The 22,588-nt window shown below is 41.0% G+C and overlaps 1 protein-coding gene across 4 annotated transcripts in view; it reads left to right on the top strand.

Annotated features, from left to right (window-relative positions):
* The window catches only part of phactr4a (phosphatase and actin regulator 4a), a 36,023-nt gene extending 13,760 nt beyond the window's left edge, over positions 1-22,263 (top strand). For 3 of the 4 annotated variants that reach the window (XM_030063185.1, XM_030063186.1, XM_030063184.1), the window contains 13 exons: positions 6,154-6,324; positions 6,748-6,828; positions 6,963-8,210; positions 9,547-9,924; positions 13,099-13,230; positions 13,964-14,531; positions 15,811-16,040; positions 16,535-16,706; positions 17,597-17,652; positions 18,370-18,431; positions 19,279-19,416; positions 20,068-20,144; positions 20,342-22,263. In XM_030063185.1, coding sequence (XP_029919045.1) covers positions 6,154-6,324; positions 6,748-6,828; positions 6,963-8,210; positions 9,547-9,924; positions 13,099-13,230; positions 13,964-14,531; positions 15,811-16,040; positions 16,535-16,706; positions 17,597-17,652; positions 18,370-18,431; positions 19,279-19,416; positions 20,068-20,144; positions 20,342-20,357 — 3,329 coding nt within the window. In that variant the 3' untranslated portion in view covers positions 20,358-22,263. The remainder of the gene's footprint in view (positions 1-6,153; positions 6,325-6,747; positions 6,829-6,962; positions 8,211-9,546; positions 9,925-13,098; positions 13,231-13,963; positions 14,532-15,810; positions 16,041-16,534; positions 16,707-17,596; positions 17,653-18,369; positions 18,432-19,278; positions 19,417-20,067; positions 20,145-20,341) is intronic. The other variant, XM_030063187.1, reaches the window with a different exon arrangement.
* Positions 22,264-22,588: the final 325 nt, after the last annotated feature.

The raw sequence follows: 22,588 nt of genomic DNA, 5'->3' as shown, positions 1-22,588 counted from the left end.
AACAGTAATGCAGTCAAATGGTGTGAGGACCAATGACTGTAATTCTGCTCTGTCCAATGCCTAAAGCTGATGTATAACATTTTATGCAGTATTTTATTTTGTGCTTTATAACAAGTCATCTAGTGACATTTTTAAAAGGTCAGTACAGCTGATATTTTCTCTGCAACAGTAATAGCAAAGCAATAAACTCTTGCACATGGCCAGCCAAGCTGAAATATGGCTTTGAAGTGTAGGAGTGTGTTAGATGGGTTTCCTTTCCATACAGCCAGGGAAGTGCTGTCCCAACTACAATGATGCCTTTCTTGTTAAAATACCAGTCAACACTAGCATATTGCCCATGGATTATTTGAAGTAGATTATTTTACAAGTAGTCATTAGCATTTGGGAGTTCTATATCACAAATGTTCCATGATGATATTGCATGTTTGTTCCCCATTATTTTGTATGTTCCAACTAAAAGAGTGTGCCATGGACCGCCAAAATCCCTAGAAGTTTACCATGATAGTTTAGGCAAGAGCAAAGATTTTAAAATCATAGTAAGTACAAAGATGTGGTCTATGGAAGAGAGTTGGATGTCACTGAGCCACCAGACTGCCTGAAAATAAGACCGTTCTGTTTGCATCTCTGCTAACTTCATTAAAACTAGGGAGGTGAAATTGCCATTACTTGACTGGTGGTTTGAATTTAGAATGGAAATATTTCAGGTTTCAAAATTTCCCATTTAGACCCACTTGTGTCCCTTAACACCCATTTCATCTACAAATCAGAAGTTGTACATTTTCACAAGTGCAGAGAAGCAGAAGATAATTGTTTTTTTTGTTTTGTTTTGTTTGTTTGTTTTTTATTTTATTTGAAGGCTTTTCTCTTAGATAAGCAAAAATCCAGTGGCCTTTGTTATGTTTAGTTGTGATTTTGCCTATTCACTTTATAAGATGCAGGTAAGCTTAGTTTGTTAACTTTAATCAGGACGCAAAACTGAGAACGCAAATTGGGTTGAATATTCAGACATTAATGGTGGCACCTCAGCCACAAACAGCGCCAGTGGCACTATGAACATTTCATTAGGCTACTATAAAGTGTAGTGTGAGTTTTATGACAGTGCTTAAAGTTGAGTTGAGAACAGGAGTATTCTCATAACTATTTTTAGGGTAGATACACCCTAAAGCTCTATTTTTACAGGCATGTGTTGATGAGCTCTCATCTATAATTTGTGTTTTCTGTTGAGGATAGGGGTTTGTTGTAGTGGAAAATTGGCCTTATTGCTTGGAGTTGATGTGCAGTGCAGTGTGTTTCAGTGCAGACGCCTGTGGTCTACTGCCCTGTACTATACTGCTTTAGTGGCTCATGCTGAAATCATTTCTTTGGGAGACTCTGGGATGGGGCTTGGCCGAATGACCAAAAATAATATCACACTATATTATTTAATATTGATCAGAATCAGTCATGGTATTGACTTAATAATGTCCAATTTAAAGTGTGAAGAATATTTTGATATGGATGAAACCTCCATACTGACTCAATATAGACTCCATACTGTATATTAATCAACAAAAATAGGCATGTAAGTAAAACAAAGTGAGGAAAGTCTCTCCTAAGGTTTAACTTTATCAACCTTAATCAACAAAAATAGGCATGTAAGTAAAACAAAATGAGGAAAGTCTCTCCTAAGGTTTAACTTTATCAACCTTAATCAACAAAAATAGGCATGTAAGTAAAACAAAATGAGGAAAGTCTCTCCTAAGGTTTAACTTCTGCCACATTTAAAAGCCTTGGTTTCAAACATTTCTCTCAGGATTGTTGGTGAAATACTGAAGTAGCTAGAAGGCACTTCAATCTATAGAAAACGGCCAACAGCTTAACAATTTATCAACTTGCTGAAATACACAACAACAGAAAGAATTTGTTGCTTATATTTTAAGTGTAGTTGATTTGATGCAAACATTAGGATTTGAAATTAAGTGCCCATCCTTGGTAGTTTTCACAGTTATGGCTTAAAACAGATGTCTAGTGAAAGAAATTACAGATTTGGATCACTACAGAGCTAATAGGTTGGTGTTAATCAACTAGCTGATGTTAGCATGACACCACTAACTAATACTGCCTGTGTGCTCTGTGTGTTATCACATGATGGCAGATGCTGGCAGTGTTTTCTGTCGTGATTAACACAGGCTGTCAATCTGTTTTGCATAGAGGGTTGTTCTGTGGTCTAACAAGCTTGAATTAGTCAAATCATTTCCATATGATAAAGGTTGTGTGACAGTACTGCCACTATTGCTGTCCTTCTTCTGCCCGTTCATTTTTATGTCTCGCTAATGTAAATCCACTTACCACCACTTCCTGTATTATCTTCTCTGGTAGCTCTGTAGGCAATGTCACACTGTGCTTTGGTGCTGTTGTGTGTGGTTATGTACCTCAGCAAGCTTTTACAGTGTGATCAGCTTTTGGTGTTATGTTTGTGCCCTTAAGTCTATTTCTGCTGCCTGACTGTCTGGTCATGTTGTTAGTATGTGCCCCAAGCCTATTTTTGTGGGACATTTGCTTGTGTTGCAATTTTATGTACAGATTTAGAAATGCAAATGCTGGATATAATTTTAGTGACAATAAATTGCAAAATGTTAGCACTATTATTGTGATAAATTTTATTGTGACTGTTCCAGGGATTGTTTTATTGTATAGAGACTGAGATTGCATATATGTCATGGAGAATGCCCATGTATTGAATATGGTTTATGTTACACATACTTAGCTGCTGATTGGCTGTCGTTTGCCATGATCTCAGCTTTTAGGAGAATGACCATAGATATCTGGTAAGTGTTTTGTATCAGACTCTGCCCAATTTTAATTCTGTTTATAGTAGGCTTTAAATGAAGAATATTACCATTATTATATTAATGTTATGTGAGGAGTTTAGAGAACGCTTTCATAACATTTTTTGTGTTTCAGATAAATTGGTGCCATCCACTTGATCCCATTTATCATTGGTGCTCTGCTCAGTGGAGAGTAACCATGTTTCTCAACAGTGTTCACAAGTTCCCTCAGATGTTCCATTTATTTTTGATATTACTGCAGCTGTAGTAAGCGGAGATGCTTCATCTGCAAAGAAAGCACAGCCAGCTATGTCTCTGTTGGTCCATTTTAAACTTTAGGATGACAGTTACTGATGTGTGATTTCATAATGGTTCATAAATTTAAATGTAATTATCCAAATTCCTATCCTTTCTCACATGTAGGGGATTTCTCTTTACTGCAGTTTATTGTAGGAATAAACAGGGAGAATGACATTGTTTAAAATAGGGATGACATCAGGGGCGAAAATCCCATTTCATTATTGGGGGGGGACAATAAACAGCAAAATTTCAGAGAGTAATTCCCGGGGGGGACATGAAAAAATTGCTGTCTGGCACGACTGTACCTCCCTCTTTCTCTCTTACGCTCCTTTGAAATTTGCCGTACAGTGTTGAGCCCTCAGCATGTTCATATGTTGTAAAAAATAGTGTTAAAAGCAATAAACCTCTAACCAAATTTCTTTGCTCACTGTTCCATTTCCACTACAGTCCACCAAAGTAGCTTGACAAGAACTAGAAACTCAAAATAAGCTCTAAAACTAGAGGAAATACCTTGAATAATCCAACTACATCAAACTATTCTTCAAAAAACATTTATTGTAGTGTCAACAAAAAAACAAAGCAAGATATGGCATCAAATAGTGACATACAGTATGTTTGAGCTGTACACTGTCCCTTTTAGATCAAACAAGAAAATGAAACTATGCAAAAAATTAGATATCTATCTAGAGATGAACTCAAAATATCAGTAAAATATGAACTGTTTCTGACATTAATATCCTGACAGACTTTTTGAAAGAATAAAAAGCTCAGTATTTGCTCCTCCTGTAGTCTCTCCCTCACTCTCTCCCTCACTGTCCTGCACTCGCTTCAGCCTGTAAACAGTCATTAGCTATTAGCTTAAACAGTGAGCTGAAAGAGGCAGGTTTTGGACCAAGCAGGGGAAAAATATCGCTTTTCATATTACAGCCTTGTGCTTGGTGAACAAGTGGTGTGATAAATGACTCACTGGCTTTCACTTGAGGAGGTTTTCTTGCTAGTTCTCATCAGGCTGCTGCCTCTCAGGCTGATGGACTGACTGAAAGTTACCGAGCTGCCGCTCTGCCGGCAGCAGGATGCGGACCAAACCACATTGAGGCATGGGGGTCATAAATTTTTAACACTTAAAAACACACTATTTTACATTTATAATTAGCACCGCTTGCATTGTGCTTTGATTGAATATTACTATATTGTTCAAAATTATTTATTAGTGTTAACAATGATTTTTTTTTTTTTTTTTTCTGGGTGGGGGACAACTTTATGGATGGAGGTTTGGGTTATAGCTACTGATGACATATAAAGTGGGGCCCCATTTCCTAAGTAAAAGTAAGGGCCTCTACCCAGTCGAGGACACTCAGAAACTAGGGCTAGGGCCAAGGGCAGCGAATTGGAATTAGCCCTATATGCATGTGTGTGTGTGTCTGTGTGCGTGTGTGTGTGTGTGTGTGTGTGTGTGTGGTGTGTGTGTGTGTGTGTGTGTGTGTGTGTGTGTGTGTGTGTGTGTGTGTGTGTGTGTGTGTTTATGTGATATGAATTTTTTGCATATTGTATCTATATTTTCATTTTAATGGGTTGTCCAGACTCCCTATCAAGCCTGCAGCATCCACTCTCACACACTAATGCCCAGTGTTCCACATTAAAGAGGCAGTGGACTCTCCTGTCTTGTGTACGCTTGATTGGGAAACACAATGGTTCCCTGCACTTAAACCATAGGCCAACACATGGATCTGTGCTTGCTGTCATGCAGCACAGTATTGCGTAACTTCTGCCTCGCGACTCATCACCTAAGAATTATAATAGGAGCTTCACACCCAGTTTGTACTGTCTTCTGGTTTTGAACAGAGTCTGAGCAAGTTGTGTCATGGTTTCTCCTGTAAAGGCCTACTCCTGTTTTCTTTGTCTGCTCTCTTTTCCCTAGGTTGTCTTTTAGTGTATTCATTATATTGTTTTTGTGAGTCTTGATTTTAGTTATATTATTCTTGCGTTTTGATAGTGAAAATTAATGTGACAAATGCAAAGTTGATCTCGGCCAGTGAAACATGATACACACACGACACCTTTTCTCATGACAGTCATGGCAAACTCCAATAACTCCACTTTTTTGAGTTCATTCACTTGAGAATAATATACTGTGTGTGTGTGTGTGTGTGTGTGTGTGTGTGTGTGTGTGCGTGTGTGTATGGGCAGGGTTAAAGTTTGTTCATGAAAGTTAAAGCCCAGACAAAGCTGTGCCCATGTTTCAGACTCCGATGTCTGACAGCTGGGACAGCTCTGCAGGCAATAAGAGTGGAATTTGGACTAACCCTCACCCTTGCTCACAGGCTCCATACTCGTATTCCAGACAAATGTAGCACCAGCTTAAAGCCAAAGCCCTGCCCTGCATTTTCATAGCTGTTAGGTGAATATCTTATAACTCCAACTTTGGAGATTTTCATATTTTAACTTAAAATTAAGAATTTCTCCTACACACATTGGGTAAACTGAAAACTGCATGATCTTCAGGCTAAAACAAACGTATGTTTTTATTAATTCCTGAAAAGTTGACATTTTGAAGACAGGATTTTAAGCCATAAACTGCAGTAGGGATATGCATACCTGATCAGGACCTAACCGCATAATTTACGATGGCCTAGCCCCAGCAATGGTTTCCAGTCAGGAAAGATAGAGTGTTGTGTTTTAGCCTATATAGTAATGAACTGTAATGCCATTACAGTTGGTATTTTGGCTAGCTGATATTGATAATATCCCGATCTGATTTGATGGATAAAATGCAATTTTTTTTTTTTTTATTCATATTTTAGAGACATACAAGGCAAACAATACCACCACACAATATTGACACTAATCTAGACAAAGACAAAAGACTAACCGCACAAAACTAATAAAATGCAATTTTGTTTTATGAATGATGAGCACTGGAGTACCTGGTTGTCCATGGCAAGAGCAGTGACATTTGAACACATTGCAAATCATTATACATGAATATATCATTAATGTTTTCAGTATGTTTATCATCATTTGTTCTTCTTGCGTTTGTGTGTTGCAGATGATGAGGTTGACCTGCAGCGCAGCTCTACAGGGAGTGAGGAGGGAAACTCTGGGGAAGGAACACCTCCCGCCAAGCGCAAAGGCAAGTTGTCCAGCCTGGGTAAGATCTTCAAGCCCTGGAAATGGAGAAAGAAGAAGCCAAGTGAGAAGTTTGCAGAAACATCTATAGGTATGCAGAGTATCATTTTTCCCCCCCCACATTTTAATTTACACTTGTGTGTATATGTGTGTGTGTGTGTGTGTGTGTGTGTGTGTGTGTATTGTATACATATACATTTGAAACTTCATAAGATCATGGACAATGCCACCCATTCCCTCCATAAAACACTAGACAAACTCAAGAGCTCACTCAGCAACAGATTCATACTCCCCCGCTCAAGAGAACGCTATAAAAAGTCATTCCTACCTGCTGCAATACAATTGTACAATGCCTCCCTATAACTGACAAAATTTACCTGCACACTGGCCCCTTTTTACATGCACTTATAACTCATTTTACATGTACTGTTTACCCATTTTACATGCACTTCTACCTATCATTTATGTATTAGTGTTGTTACTTACTGTGCTTTTTTGTTTATTTGTTTTTCAGCCTTGGAAAGAAAGATTTCTGTCAGGAAAACTCGTCAAGAGCTAATTGATAGAGGGGTCCTAAAGGAAATCCCAGAGAATGGTGGGTTGATTTTTTTTTTTTTTTTTTTTTTCTTTTTAAGTTATTTTAACATGTTTAGGTATAAAAAAGATTTTCTACTGTTAGACTCAGTCTCTGATGACCTGTGATTCACTGCGTATGTCTTCACGGGACAGAGAGCAATGATGTGAACCACTCCAAACCTCCACCAGTGAAGAATGGGCACCCGGTGCCCATTGACGTGGACAGGGTGTCTGAGTCGGGGATGCGAGTGCCGCGGGGAGAGTCAGATGTCAGGGTGAATCCCACCTGGCTGCCACAGGGAGATGAACGCCGGAGCAGGATACCATCTGATGCTTCCCGAAGCAACCGGGCGCCTTTGGATGTGGACTCTCACGCCCGGCTTGCTGTGGATGTGGATAGGCGAAGCCGCCTCCCGTCCGATATGGACAGGAAAGGAGGATCTTTACCCAGAGGCCCTGCCCAAGACGATAGACACCGCAGGGACGAGAGGAGAGACGGCAAAGATGACAGGGAGGACAGGTGGCGGAGAGATGACAGGGAAGACAGAGGAAGGAAAGATGATAGAGAAGACAGGGGAAGGAAAGATGACAGAGAAGACAGGGGAAGGAGGGATGACAGAGATGACAGAGTAAGAAAAGATGATCGGGAGGACAGAGGAAGGAAAGATGACAGAGAAGACAGGGGGAGAAGGGATGATAGAGACGACAGAGGAAGGAAAGATGATAGGGAGGACATGGACAGAAGGGATCGGCGAGAAGACAGAGAGCGGGAGAGAGAAGGCGGCATTGACCGGAGGGACGACAGAGATTTCAGGGAAAGGAGAGAACAGAGAGATGACCGAGAGAGGAGACACGAAAGGACAGAGAGAGATGACAGGGAAAGGAGGGATCGTGATGAAAGAGAAAGGAGGGAGGACAGGGAGAGGAGAGACGCTCGAGGAGAAAAAGATGACAGAAGAGAGGATCGAGACAGGGAGGACAGGGAGAGGAGAGAGGATAGGGACCGGCGACTAGAAAGAGAAAGAAGAGAGAACCGAGGGGACAGAGATGACAGAAGAGACGACAGAGAAAGAGATGACAGAGAAAGGAGAGATGACAAGAGAGAAGACAGAGATAGAAGAGAGGACCGCGACAGGCGGGACGACAGGGATAGACGGGATGACTGGGCCAGGAGGAATGAAAAAGAGCGACGGGATGAGCGGGAAAGAAGAGAAAAACCAGAGCACCTGCGGCCTGCGGACAACCCACGGCCAATAGTCAGGCCTGTCTCAGACATGGATTTACGACCCAGTCTCCAAAAAAGTTCCTCAGATGCTAAGATACCTCGGCCAGCCTCTGAGGCTGACCGAAGGAGCACCCTGCCAAGGTACAATCCACCTGAGGAGTTCAGAGGACGGACGGGTAAGATCCTTCTTTTGAGTTTACACCCGCCTCCCCATGTTAGCCTTTTTTATATAGGCAGAGTGATGGGAATCCAGCGACTGACGAGTCCTCCTGCTGTGATGCAGTTTTCAGTTGACATGGTTGCTGCTTTTGTCACCTCACAGCACAATTGCCTATCTTGGCAACTTCAACCACATACAAAAATGTCAGTCAATGTTGAGATTAGGTGCTCTTTATGCCAAGACACTTTGTTGGGGAAAGGGGTCATAACAAATGCAGGAACTTTGTATTAGCAAAAAGCCAATGAAAAACATTTGGAGGAACGATCCAGTGAAGTCAGGCTAATTCTAACAAACAGACTGGGGGTCCTTTCCTCTCTGGTGGGAAATTAAGCTTTTGCCCACATCTTTTACCAAAGCTCAAAGCAAAGTTTCTTTGCTTTGAGTGATTATAGTTTCAGTTTATTTCAATAGCAGCTTCTGTGCTAAAATGCTATGATCTCTTGCTTGACATAATCAAGCTGCAGCACAGCTTGATTATGCCAGCAGCTCGTGTCTCACCATACAACGGCTCTGTTTGTCTCAGTTCATTTTTTAACTGAGAGATCTCACTTGAATCGGACACCAGACCCAGTGAATCCTTAGAAGCCGTGTGATTCACGGGTACGCAACCAAGGCTAAGAACGTTTTGACTCTTTGCTGCTGTTGGGATCCAATTCAAGGTTATGGGCCAGGCTTTGTAAATATGATGCTGTATGATTGCACAGTTCTGCCTAAAAACTCTCAAAAAGTTCCAGAAAAAAGCAGATATCTTCATCTCTCTGCCCATGCAAACTATATCCTTTGTAAATCAGAAGTCAGTGATACAACAACATATGTACAAATTCAAGTCACCTGATGGTGTCTTAGATGCATTTTGGCTGAAATTTTGAACAGTATTACAGTCAGCAGGAGCTCTGTAGCAAGCAAACATGAAAAGCACTGACAAATAAATCAACTGAAATGGTAAACAGCAGGCTTTTATGTAGCACTGGCAAACATAAAACGACAACTTTTCAGAAGCCTGTGATCTTTTCCCATGTCTGTTGTGTGTAGACTTTAAATTGTCTCATCCACCTCACTTCTCATCCCCTATGAACTGTAGAACCTTGATCCAAATTTCCCCTTTGGTTAAGCTCTCGGAAAGCTGCTTACTTTACAAGGCTGAGTAATGGCCCGGCTTTGCCCTCAGTGTTTTCTGTCATGAATATTTGTTGTGTTTATACTTATACTTTCCTCCACTGGGAGCATCAGAGACCTTGTTGTAACTTCTCCCTTTGTGCTTGTGTGTGTTTGTGTGTGTCCCCCTGCTGTAGAGTCTGTCGGTGTCTGCTTCACCCCTGACCTTGACGCAGCTCGAGACTCTTTGAGGGAGCCCCCTCCATCCAAACAGGCTCTGCTACCCCCTAAATGGCTAACAGCTCCTCCCGCTGAGTCTGGACGGACTTCAGCCCCCTCCTCCTCTTCCTCATCCTCCTCTTCCTCCTCATCATCCTCCTCATCCTCTGCTATAGCAGTGGCTAAGCCGCCAAGGACAGTCTCCCTGATAATTAGCGATGATCCACCTCGCTCCTCCCCTGCTGCTCCTTCATCATCCGACTCGGACATGCCGCCCCCTGTCCCTCCCCATGCCAAGCAGCCTCCCATCCCTCCGCCCAAACCCAGCAACCGCATGAGCAACCCTGCACTGCTTGGTGAGTCCGCAGGACTCTGCTGCCAAAATTTTATTCCACCTCCTCAACATAAGATTTGCCTCACTGTCTGTAAACCTCTGCTGAGATCATTCTTAATATTGTTAGTCAAACAGCTTTCAAAAATGAGCATTGTAGTACATCAGGATGTATAAACATGGCTCAGATTTACTACACAAAAGATTTACCCCAGCGTATCCAAGGAGTCAGAAATTCTAGAGCACAACAACAGATTATCAAAACTTGGAGCAATACCACTTTTTCAAAGTGGATACTGACTATTAAATTTGATGTATCGACTGATAACCAAGTATTGATCTGATCCGTTAATTTCACTGACCAATGTAGGCATGAACCATTAGTTTGGTGTCTTTGGACAAGATATTTAATTTCAAATATGTCTTTTTCTTACCATTTGAGAAAAACATCTGTGGGCCAAAAATGGAGAAAATCAAGACAGTTTACTTTAATATCTGACATAGTACTCAGGTGTCCAGGCATCTGCTATTAGTCTTGGGTAAAATCTCTGCCACTGATACTCCATTTTAGCTTAGCATTGGTGTCTGTGTAACTCTTAAAAAAAAAAAGTTTGTCTGAAGTTGGATTTGTATCTGCAATTGCATTTGGCAGCCACATTAGACCACCCAGCCATCCTGACAAATGGTTGTATACTATGGAAACAAGCACAGCAAGCAAAAAAATAGATGGTGTTACTTATCCCTATAATTGCAGACTTTTTTGGCCACCCTGCCTATATATTGCTGTCAGTGAAAGGTATTCTTGAAGTTGGTGAAAGCAGTATTGCCATTCATCTTAGTCTGTGTCAGCAAAATATATTGATATTCTGGTTTACCGTAGCAGTTTAGCTACTCTATATTTTCTTTCAGGACTGTTTTGCCAGCCAACACCAACCACCAGTCCTCATTTCCAAATCAGGCTAATTAAAATAAAGTTCAGACACTCTTACATTCAGACAGAAAGATTGATGTGAGGTGTCAGTTAAGGTCATGGTATGTTGGATGTGCAGTGTTTGCCTCCACACCTGTCTTCAGGAATGCTGATGTTGCCTTTTGCTAAGTTTGTAGCTGAAGTTTTTCCAGATAGATTTGAAAGTGTGTGTGATGGAGGAGCTGGCAGTGTTGTGATGGGTTTGTAAGAGACTCAAATATTTCTGAAAAAAAAAAAAAAAGTACACTCAACTTTATGTTCAGCAGCTTCAACTCATTAAGTCCCTGTTATTCACTTTCATTTTTTAATGGCAGTGAGTTGTCAACAGTTACATTTCAGCTTGATACTGGTTGGTGAAATAATACTGGTCCAAACAGAAATGAGAATCAAGCATGACTGTTCACCCATCAAGCAAGTCGGTCCTTGTCGGAGTGGTTTTCTGCTGCGGAAATCTTTGCTCTTAAGCTGCTCTCATTTCACGTAATGCAACAGATTTGAAAGCATTTGATGTCTGAGAAATACACCTCAGGGCATATCTCTCACTGAGACAGCATTGCAGGAACTCTTTGTTACCAAGCTCTAATAATATTCTTCTCCAGTGGACTGTTGTTTAATTTTACAGCTGTGTATCTTATGTAAAGCACGCACATTGTAGCTCAAATGGTACAGTAAGTGCTGACTTTGAGTCCAGAGTTTTTTCCTTTATGTAGCTGTGAGTTCAGTCATGTTTGCTTCCTAGCTTAGTGTTACATTCTGTGTTTCACCATATAGCCTTAGTCTGCAGTTTGAGTGTGCACACAGCCATCACCCTCTGGAGAGGGCAAGCACTGACTTGTTTATGCAGTGTTTATGCAATGCCAGCAATCCTCTCCAGAGATGATAGACCCGGATTGGCTGTTGTAGTGTTTTGTGTCCTTTGTCCCAGCTTGCCCCAGCTGCCTTTGTTTACTGCCCATCCCAATACTCTCATCTGAACACATACACAGATTCTGTGGCAGTCACACATTCCAGTACCATTTGTTAGGTGCAGTTCCCATGCATATGCTATACCCAAATTCAATTCACACTTGTATAGATACAGTTTACATCCCCTTGTGGGGGTACAGAAGCTTATCTTATCATCTCACTGAGACTGAATTGGTGACGGACTGAGTCAGTAGAGAGGGCCATGAAACTGTAGGTGTGTATTTTCCAGTGCATTGGTCCCTTGGGGCTACACACACACTATTTTCTAGTGTGGGCAAGCCCTGTAGCGAAGAACTGCTTTTATTTTCTCTTTGGTTCTCTCAGCCCATAGTCAGAAACTTCAGTGTTCTTTACATATTTAGTCTTTTGTTCATTTCAATTTTTTGCCATATCTTGCATTTAAGGAAACACATTAGAGATGAGTCAAACAAACCAGGTGGCAGCAGTGTCTGTAAAACAGTAACACCTAGACAAATGGATCAGCAGGGTTATGAAATTGACACAATTTTAAAGTATAAAGTTTTGAACCTGGACATTAAAATGAGGTTTCCTTATGGGTAGGGCACTAAACTGACTGTTTTTCCCAAGATGAGTAGGAGTGACATAAATTCATCATAGCCAAACCATGTCTGAAGTACTGCAGTACAATGGCAATCCATGTTAGTGTGTCAGCAAGATTGATCCATCTGTCTATCTAGTAGCTTAAATAAGGTTGCAATCGGGTAGTCATTAACATTATGACCATTTAATTCATAAACAACTAAAAATGAATAGAATTTTGCTTATTAATGCAAATACCAAATGTTTGTCTTTCCCATTCAAAGCTTATTTTTTAACATCTGAAGTATGGGTGGACAATTAAGATATAGATTGCAGACATATGAAAACAATTTATTGATTTTAAGGTTCCAATACTTAAAAAATTATGAGAGAATGATATGAGAGACAGGCACACAGCCTACAAAATTGTGTTTGACCACTGTAAAGTAGCCTGTAATGCAAAAATAGATTTTAAAAAGTACAGAAAATAGCCCACATCTATGTAAGAAATCAATCATTGGTTAATCAAGCATTATTAACACAAATTCTTAATGTTGATAAGTCCATCATCGATTAATAATAAACATCCCTAAGCTGGCAGTTGTAACTTGTACAAAGTTTAATTCAGCCCACCCAGTATCCTGTGGTATTTTGCGGCCTGCTTGGTGTGTTAAAGTCATACCTGTAAACACCCTCCCTGACATCTCCACTCATTTTTGCCAGCTTCCACATTAAACAGGAGCTCTAAGGTCAGGCCGCCTGGTTACTGGACCAGCTGGCGACACCAGGGCGAGCTAGGCCTCTACCTCTCCTTACCTGTCTACCTCTGCCACAGGGCTGGCCAGACCTGCTCAGGTACCAGGCGAGGCACTGGGTCTCAATCCATCTCACATTTAACGTGCACACCGTTGCTGCATTTTTACCATCTTGGTAGCATGTGTAACACGTCACCGCCATGACTACATCGCATGACACAAGACTAAAATGCAGCCAAGGTTGAGCTCAACCAGCTCAAAACACTAGCAGTAAAACATTGCATGGAAATTTAACACCCAGTGTGTCGCAGCGTATTGACTGTTTGTTGACCCTCAATGGATGTTCACCAAAGACTGCAGACATCCAAGTGAAAAATTGCTTCTATACTAATAGAAAAGCTTTGTGTTATTTAGAAATGATAAACTTCCCAGTGTTGCACGGCTCAGAGTGAGCAGAGACTTATGTAGTGTCATGTCACACCACTTACAGGCGGTAATTGAAAAAACTGTCAGTTGCCTAATCATCCTTGTCTGTCACAATTCACTGACTCACCAAAGAGCACTGAGTTATAGGGACATTTTTCATCCCTCCCTAACTGAAGCTGTTATTCTCATATTTGCTTGCTACCTTGGTTTTGTTCACTTTCTAACCCTAACCTCCATCCAATCACAGACTGACTGATTGTTTTGGCTTTGATAAAATTAAAGATCATGAGACATTGTGCTGGTGTGTTTCCTGCACAGTAATAGCAGGTGTTTGATGTCACTTGCCTACATCTAGTGAGTGTCTGTTTGTATGATAAGTGTTGGATCACTTTGTGGTTGATTTACAGCGGAGCTCTCTCAGCCTGGCAGTGGCATCATTGTAGTGCCAGCACCTTCCAAGCGCTCTCCGCCTACCCCACCCAAGAGGACAACCCCGGTCACCAAGCGTCATTCTGTGGAGTCATCTCTCCCCAGCCAGGCTCCAGAATCACCCACCTCCAACCCGGCCTCAGCCCCTGCACTGGTGCCCTCTGCTGTCCCCACTGGAGATAACACTGAGGGGGACAAGGCTGGCCAGCTGCCCTCGACTGAGTCTCTACCTTCACCTCCGTCCCACATACCCCCGTCTCCTCCCAGGGCTCAGTCGCTCCCTCCGCCCAGTGCCTCGTCTGGCCCCATGCCCACCGTGCAAACTGATCCCCCCAGTCCCACGACAGAGCCCCCCAGCCAGCCTCCAGCTATTCCCCTACATATCCTTATCCAGAGAGCGTTAGCCAGCCCGGGCCCCATTCACCCCAACCCAGACGGCTCCCAAAGAGCGCACTCACAACTGTTTGAGTCTCCTCCAGAGTTCCTCACTGAAATGTCAGGAGGGTCACGCTACTCGCTCCCAGTTACCATCGAACCTCTCAGGCTGTAAGTGTCCCTTATACACTGCATGCATACATAGCACAACAATGTTGTGAGTCTTAAAGTGATAGTTTGGATTCTTACCCATATAGTAGTGTTTGCTGGTGCATGCAAGTGTGATACATCCACCAAGTTTGGTCCATTAAATCCTTCCCTGTCACAAGAACAAGAGCTTGTGACAGCAAATGTTTTGACAGCAAATGCTGTCACAAGCTGGGTAAAAATATGCGTAAAAATCTGAACTATCACTTCAGTTTTAGGGTGCAATCAGATGTACAGTTTGTTTTCATTGGTCTGAATAATGCATATTTGAATTTTTGAATGTTTGTTTTATCCAATTACAAATGAACAAGGGCTTGCAAACATTCAAGGTCACAGACTCAGGTAATTCAGCTTTTTGTATCATGTTATCCCACCAGTTTTTAGATTTTGGAGGCAGGAGGAAATTTAGACCAATTTTGCTCCAGTCCTCCAGTAACTTAATATGCATGACTGACTTGTCTGCACTACAGCAGTTTACCTATTCTGGTGTTCATACCAGTTAAGAGCACATGAATGAATCTCAGTCTCATAAAACATTGTGTATTAGGGTTGTTGACTGTAGTTCCTGTAATCAGTACATTCTGATTTTTAACAAACTGCATTAAAGTTGTCCTGGAAGAGGAAGCAGCCCCACCACCCATTCTTAATGCAGTTATTTGGTCCCGCACAAATTTGAATGTTATGGTTCTCACCTGCCCAAGTGAAACCAATTTAGAAAACGAAATACTTCTGATTTTGAATAGACCACTCCAGACATTCTTGATGTGATGTTTCCCTTAATGTAAACTAATGCACAATTGAATGTTCCCTTCCAATATGATTAAACTTTTTCAACCAATCAATCAAATTAGGCTGGGGATACACTACACAACTGAACAGACTGTAAAAACACTGGGCATCGCACACTCAGTGATTGTCTTTGGCAGATTTTTGGTCCATGTCCAAATAGATTAACAATCAATTGGACCATTTTGTTTGCAGATCACACACTACCTGAGTTAAAGAGAAATAGAATGCAGAGCCAAAAACAAACATGGTGATGGAACATTTTTCTTCCCACAGAGTTTAATTATTGGCCAGGGCACACTACAGGAGGACAGTGAGTCATAAAAATGGCCCCCTTTTTGAACGCTCTGGTGGCCAAATTGTGGCTGTAATTGTGGCAGCCCATTTCAGCAGGAAATGACAGATTTTTTTCTAGTGAACTTCTGAGGGCAGTTTTCTAACAGCTGTGTCTCTGCAGGCCTGAAGACGACGACTTCGACATGGAGGAGGAGCTGAGGAAGCTACAACCCCAGAGGCCTCCCCGCCAGCCTGAGTTTGAGCCCCGCAGCCGGAGGGCTTTGGTTGATCCCAGAGTCAGCGTCATCCCTGAGGGTGGAGGCCCAGGGGACAGTGAGGAGGAGACCGACTCTGATGGTCCTATCCTGTACAGAGACGATGATGATGACGACGATGAGGAAGGCCCGCCAAGTATGTTTCTCCCATGTTATTAGGTCCCATTCACATCTGTTCACCTCAGGTTTCAGATTGTAAATACTAATTGAGATCTACCTGATTTTTGCATTTATTTAAAATTACACAAGCAAAATGAATGTTTTTCGTGAGCACTTTTGTGATCACAACCCTTAAGAAGCCATGGCAGGGATTTTATGGCATTTTCCATCTTCAGACACTTTGAAGTTGTTGCTTTGAACTGCCAAAATGTGACATTTTTTTCTCATACAGTGTAAATATAACAGACACACACAGCACACAGGAACTGATTTAAGATTATGTCTTGGATCAGAGCATAACGCTAATAGACGGTGACTGATGAAAATTTGCAATTGTTGTTTTTTCTTCCTCTCACTAAAACTTGACAGCGTTGTCCCCATGCTGTAGGATGTCTGGATGTGTAATTATCACATTTACCATATGTTATGTCCTGAAGCTAGATGCTACTATACTTCCAATGTGTGTGACAGGTGGCCTAGCAAGCCGTGTAAAGAGGAAGGACACATTAGCCCTGAAGCTGGAGAGACAGGAGAGACAGGAGAGAGAGGAGAGGGAAGCTCAGGAGAACCAGGACGCCATGAGCTGGCAGAGCAAGGAACAGTGGTTGGCAGTGAGGACCAAGATTGGCACCGCCCTAACACGGTAAACAACATCTGGAGCTCCCCTCCTGTGCATGACAGATGTGGATTTCTGTTTCCAATACTTATATGTATTGGAAACATTGGAGTATCAGTATGTGCATTTCAGTAAAAAATCGCAAACCTGCTAGTCAGTGCCATCCACCTCTGATGTGATGGATATGATTCAGTATGATTGATTACATATTTAGCATAGAATTGATCAATACTACGCTGGTTGTCTGTTGCAGGAGTTAAGCCCTAGACCCCCACTTTTTATTTTGCCTTCAGTATTCTGAAAATATATTTTGATTTGTGTTAATTATGATGTTGTTTAGATGTCATACTTATCAAATACGTTCAAAGTAGTGAGACTGAAATATAATCAAACAAATGTGAAAACAATACACAAAAAAGAAGAAAATTATTAGAAAATTAGCAAAAATTACCTGAAAATCATCAAAAGTATTTACAAAATGACAAGAAAACTATTATAATTATTAAAATTATATATGTAACGGTTAGATCAGTGAGGCTGAATGAACATCAGATTTATTTTCTTTAAATGATAACACCTCTCACAAGTATTTAAATTAAAATGAGATTAAACTAGTACTTGTTTTGCTGAGGATCCCCCAGAAGACCCTCAAGAACCCCCACTTCGAAAACCTCTGGCTTGTGGGGCCTAAATTCAGAGTGAATTGCAATCCTAATGTGATATTTTGATTATTGTTCTTAACATTTTGGGTTTTAGTTAAATGGTTTGTGTTTTCTAACTGAATGCTGTTTCAGAGGGTTTTACCAAGTCCTAAGGATAACATTCTGATATTTGAGAAAGCCATATCAGTTGAAACTTAATATGTACAAAGCGTGTAGAGCATTTGTTGCTTGCTGTAAACAGTGTTTTATATCTAGGCGTTTGAGCCAGAGACCAACAGCAGAGGAGCTGGAGCAGAGGAATATCCTTCAAGGTAAATCTCTTCCTCTTTCTGTGCCTCATTCATTTTTCAGCTTCTTCATTCAAGTGTTTATTTGCGCTTGGATCCCTGCACTCAGCAAGGTCAGAGCCCCACTTCTCATCTTTTTCATCCTCGCTAAAATCAATATTGGCATTTGGCTCCTCTGTCAGTTGACTAATTTTTTACCTTTTGCTTCAGGCATGCTAATAGGTACACCACACACGGGATACCCACAACAGTTCTGGGCACTACTGGTGGTCCACATTGCTATGGATTTTTTTTATCAGATGTGAATAATGTTACAACTCCCAAATAAATGCCCCCTTGTGAGCTATTAGGAGAAGAGTGTAAACACACTGACCTATGTGAACTGAAAATAGACTAAAAAATTAAATGAAAATCCTCTCCGGTGTGGTTAAACTTTAATTCATCATTGTGATGCCAAGTTGGATCCCAGAACCATGTATCAACATAATACTCTGCAAAATCTCTCAACACCATTTTATCCAGGATGCATACCACACTACTGCGTCTCGCTTGTCCTCAAATGACTCGGCGCAGACGGTGGCTGGAAGCCACACTAAAACAATGTGGTGCCTTGTGTACAGAGAGGCAGTGATTAAAAACGACTCCTGTTACCCCAGCATGCCGGCAGAAGCTCAGGTGAAGTCCCCCCTGACTGGCTGCAGTGTTTTTTCTCCCTCATGGAATGTCTTTTTCCCTCTCCAGCCAAGAATGAAGCGGATCGCCGGTTAGAGAGGTGCGAGATCAAACGAAGGCTCACCAGAAAGGTCAGGATGCAGCACACACACACACACACACACACACACATATACACATTCAAAGCATGAATCAGTGTAAAGCCCAATAGGAATATGACATGAAAACCCAACACTTTCACCTTTGATCCTTGGCACTAATTGTGCATGTTGTCTAACAATTATGGTCGGATGGTGCTTCCCTCTTATTACAAATCAGATATGGTCTAATCATTGTTCCTAACCCCCGATACAATGGATATGACACAGCGTGATTGACTACATATTTATTGTAGGATTGTTCAGAACTACACTGGTTGTGTGTTGGAAGTCAGTATTAGTGAATTGCTATTTTTAGTCATAGGAGGTGCAATTTAAAAATGACTGGATGTAGGCAAAACAATCATTAGGACACTAGGATAGACGTTCCTGAAACCTGGACAAGCTTATGTTTTGAAACATTTCATTTCACCTCAACAAAATATAGTTTATTTCTGTCTATTTATTTTTGAGGTAATTTTCCAATTTGCATATTGACAATAATTGTAGTTTTCTTGTAATTTTTTTTATATTTTTATATGGATTTTCTTTTTTTCTTTTATTTTTTCACTGCATTTTTTTCCATTATTATTGCAATTATTATTGACATCTTTATTATTATTTTCAAATTACTGATGTTGATAGTTTTTCTGCTTGTTTTTCAACATTTTTAATAAATTTGTGGTTATTTTCTGGTCATTTTATTTATTTTTTACTGGTTTCTTTTTTCAGTCATTTCATGCGAATTGGCTTACCTCCTTTTCCCAGTGTTTTTAGAGGAAATTGAGTGAATTTGTTCAGGTTTCAAAGGGTTAAATGCTCCTGTTCATTCTGCCACCAGCTGTCCCAGAGGCCCACAGTGGCTGAGCTTCAGGCCAGGAAGATCCTGCGCTTCCATGAGTATGTGGAGTGCACCCATGCCCATGACTATGACCGGCGAGCAGATAAACCCTGGACCAAGCTCACCCCTGCTGACAAGGTGAGGCTGACCACACACACACACACACACACACACACACACACACACACACACACACACACACACACACACACACAAATGCAGACTTGACTCCTTTTGCTAACAGGGCTCGTGAGGCTCAAACCCTCTTACCAAGGGAGCGCCTAAGCCTTGTGCCTTTTTAACAGCACTGTTTTTGCTTTGGTCAACTCTGTGAGGATTTGCATTCCAAGTAGATTCAATGTCAAAGAGGAATCCCAGGAATCTAATACGAATTCTGCCTAATGGCCGTGTTGAGTTTAACCCAGTGAATTACCTGGTCCAGTGAAGCTTGGAGAAAATGTAGGAACAGAAATTACATGTGTGTTCTCATATGTAGGACAAAGATATCATGCAAGAGCAGATCAGTAATTTTCTAGTTTGAATAGAGGCCTTATTATTTTTTCATTGAGTTTTCAAGTGTAATGTCAGTGTTTATGGTCGTAATTTGTGCAATATTTGAAGTAGTGCACCACAATGTGAAAACGTGACTTGATGGGGTTGTCTGGAACATCAACAATAACAAATAATCTAATATGCTGAGCTTTGATCACAGAATCCCACTATTCCTCTTTGCAATGCCAGATAAAGTCGTTTTTGCTGAAGCACCATTTCTATCATGTCTAATCTCAGGCTGCCATCCGCAAGGAGCTCAACGAGTTCAAGAGTTCAGAGATGGAGGTGCACGAGGAAAGCAGGATCTACACCCGGTCCGTCTCATACACAGCTGCATCAATAATTCATCTCTGTTCTGTCACTCTGTGCTCCAACTTCCACTTCAGCTTATTGAGAAGCTTTCATGAATACTTTATTAGTGATTTAGTGCTTTATTTTTTTTCCCAAGAAAGCAACATTTGTTGCATTGCAGCATGTAAACTAACACTGTAACTTTGTCCTTCTCTTTCAGCTTCCACCGACCTTAGCTGTCTATGCTGACCAGAAAAGCACTTAAACTTGGGACTTAGCGGACCATTTGTCCGCACTAAGGAGGGACGCTCCCCCTTCTCCCACTGCATCATGGGTAGTCCTCTCCTCACTGTGGACTGGAGAGATGTCAGCCCAAACTACTGACCGCCTGCTGGCCTATTCCAGCTAAGTACTGTTGTTAACCGTGTCTGGAACTAAAGTGAAAGATGCCACAAATCAGTAAAAGGAGGGGAGCGAACTTGTTGGTGTAATATATGCAGTTCACCTCACGTGTATCGGAGGTGCCTCGGTGCCAACGCTAAGAAGTACGAGCGATCCCACGGCCATGCGCTCGAGTTCCCACTGTGACAAAAAGGGTGCATATACAGTATCAGGAGGAGAACTGAGAAAGAGTCGGCTCCTACCATACTCTCTGCCTGTCTCTACCTGTTGTGTTCCTCAGGGTAAACCACTCTGATGAGGCCTTCACTTGCCTTTCTCTAGAATAGATTTCTTTTTTTTTTTCTACTCCCTTCCTCTCCAAATGAAACAGAGCATTCACAGAAACAGATCATTGTTCTTTACTTTATAATAGCACCGTCAGTGGTACTTACTTCAGCAACTAAACTGCTGTCTGATTCGAACCCTTTGTTTTGTATCATCCTTTTATATGTGACTGTACGGCACTGCAAATACATAACTGTCTACGGGTGCCAGCTGCTGCCAGCCTTACTTCCTTAACAGCTCTGGAAAAAAAAATAAAGACCGCCTCCATTTCATATGTGTATTTTCTACCTCTCTTCAAGGCACCCTATCCATTCCATGTTTTTGTTAGATTCCTCCACCAGCATGATAAATGGCATATGGTTCAACTTAATGAGGTGTTGATTAGGTATTGACTTAGCATGCCACAACACATCAAAGCTGTGATAAAGAATCAGAGTCACTCCACCTAATATTGATTGTCGAATCCTCCCTAAGCGAACGCATTGGTGTGTTTATGACTAATTTATGGGTGTATAGCCTATTTGTTTAGTGTATAATGAGGAAGTGTATTTTTTGGCACTTTGACCAGTTGTCATTTTCTACAAATGTCCTCAGTGAGAATATTTTTGTTAGAAATTACAAAGAAATGTCCTTAGATTATCAGAGAATATCAAATTAGATTTTACCTAGAATTTTCATGTGGTCTCTTAATTTTTTTCCAGAGCTGTATGGTGTAATATTCTTATAATTTAAGGTTTAGCCTTTATATCACAGAGGTACAGAGAAAATGTGAATTGGCTACACAACAGCGTGATGCTGACCTTATTTAAAGCTCAGTTGTAGCCTCTTACCAATCAGCTGCCGGGCTCTGTATATAGACCATCAGAGCATTAACTTGCCCATTATCCCCATGTGTGCATTTTACTGTATTTTGTTAATTATTTAAATGATTTTATTACAGCACATATCAGTGGATTAATCTGTAATAAAGCACCTTATGTTCCTTAATTGGTGTATAGATGGTGAAATATAAAAGTTTTGAACCAGGAATAAAAAAGACGCTGTGTAATTCTGTTCCTGATTGGACTCTTGCGGCAGGAAAATGCACATATTTTTACACTGTTTTAAGGTACTTTGTATATGCAGGCTGGTGGTTGCCTGCGGCTGTATAGATAAATTGTGTAGATTCAACTGACTTTATATTGTACATCTTCTAAAGCTGACAAAATGTTTTAACTGTAATGAAAGTATTTCACAATGTTCTTTTCTTATTAGTTCCACCAGATAATGGTACCAGAAAGTTGTCTCTTCACTGAAGATGTATAGTGTATTTTTTTTTTTTTTTATGTAATACAGAGATCTTTAAAACTTTTTGCCACCCATTATGTAAATGAACAATTCACTCAAATTAAAAGAACTTAATGATTTTCATGCAAATGTACAATGTGATTATTTTGTTCCCTTAAAGTCAACCTCTAATCATTTTGGGCCTACCCATGTCTTTATTTAACACCATCTGCCCAGACTCATTTACTTGCCTTTCAGCCAGTTCACCAGTTTGCCTCTGACAGTTGAGAATAATTTTCCCCCTGCTGCTTTCCTTTTTTTCTGCCCATCTGTTGGTGGAAGGATTTTAGTAATTGGCAGTGGTTTGGAAATCAATCATGTATGGCCTTCTAAAATGACCAGATGAGGGCAGTGTTATATTAAATGTGCAGATCAATTCAATATATAGTCATCACCATCATTTCAATTTCTAAAT

Source organism: Myripristis murdjan, chromosome 11 (assembly GCF_902150065.1).
Source record: "Myripristis murdjan chromosome 11, fMyrMur1.1, whole genome shotgun sequence".
Classification (NCBI taxonomy): Eukaryota; Metazoa; Chordata; class Actinopteri; order Holocentriformes; family Holocentridae; genus Myripristis; species Myripristis murdjan.
Note: the sequence above shows the minus strand (reverse complement) of the source record. Positions and strands in the feature narration are given on the sequence as shown.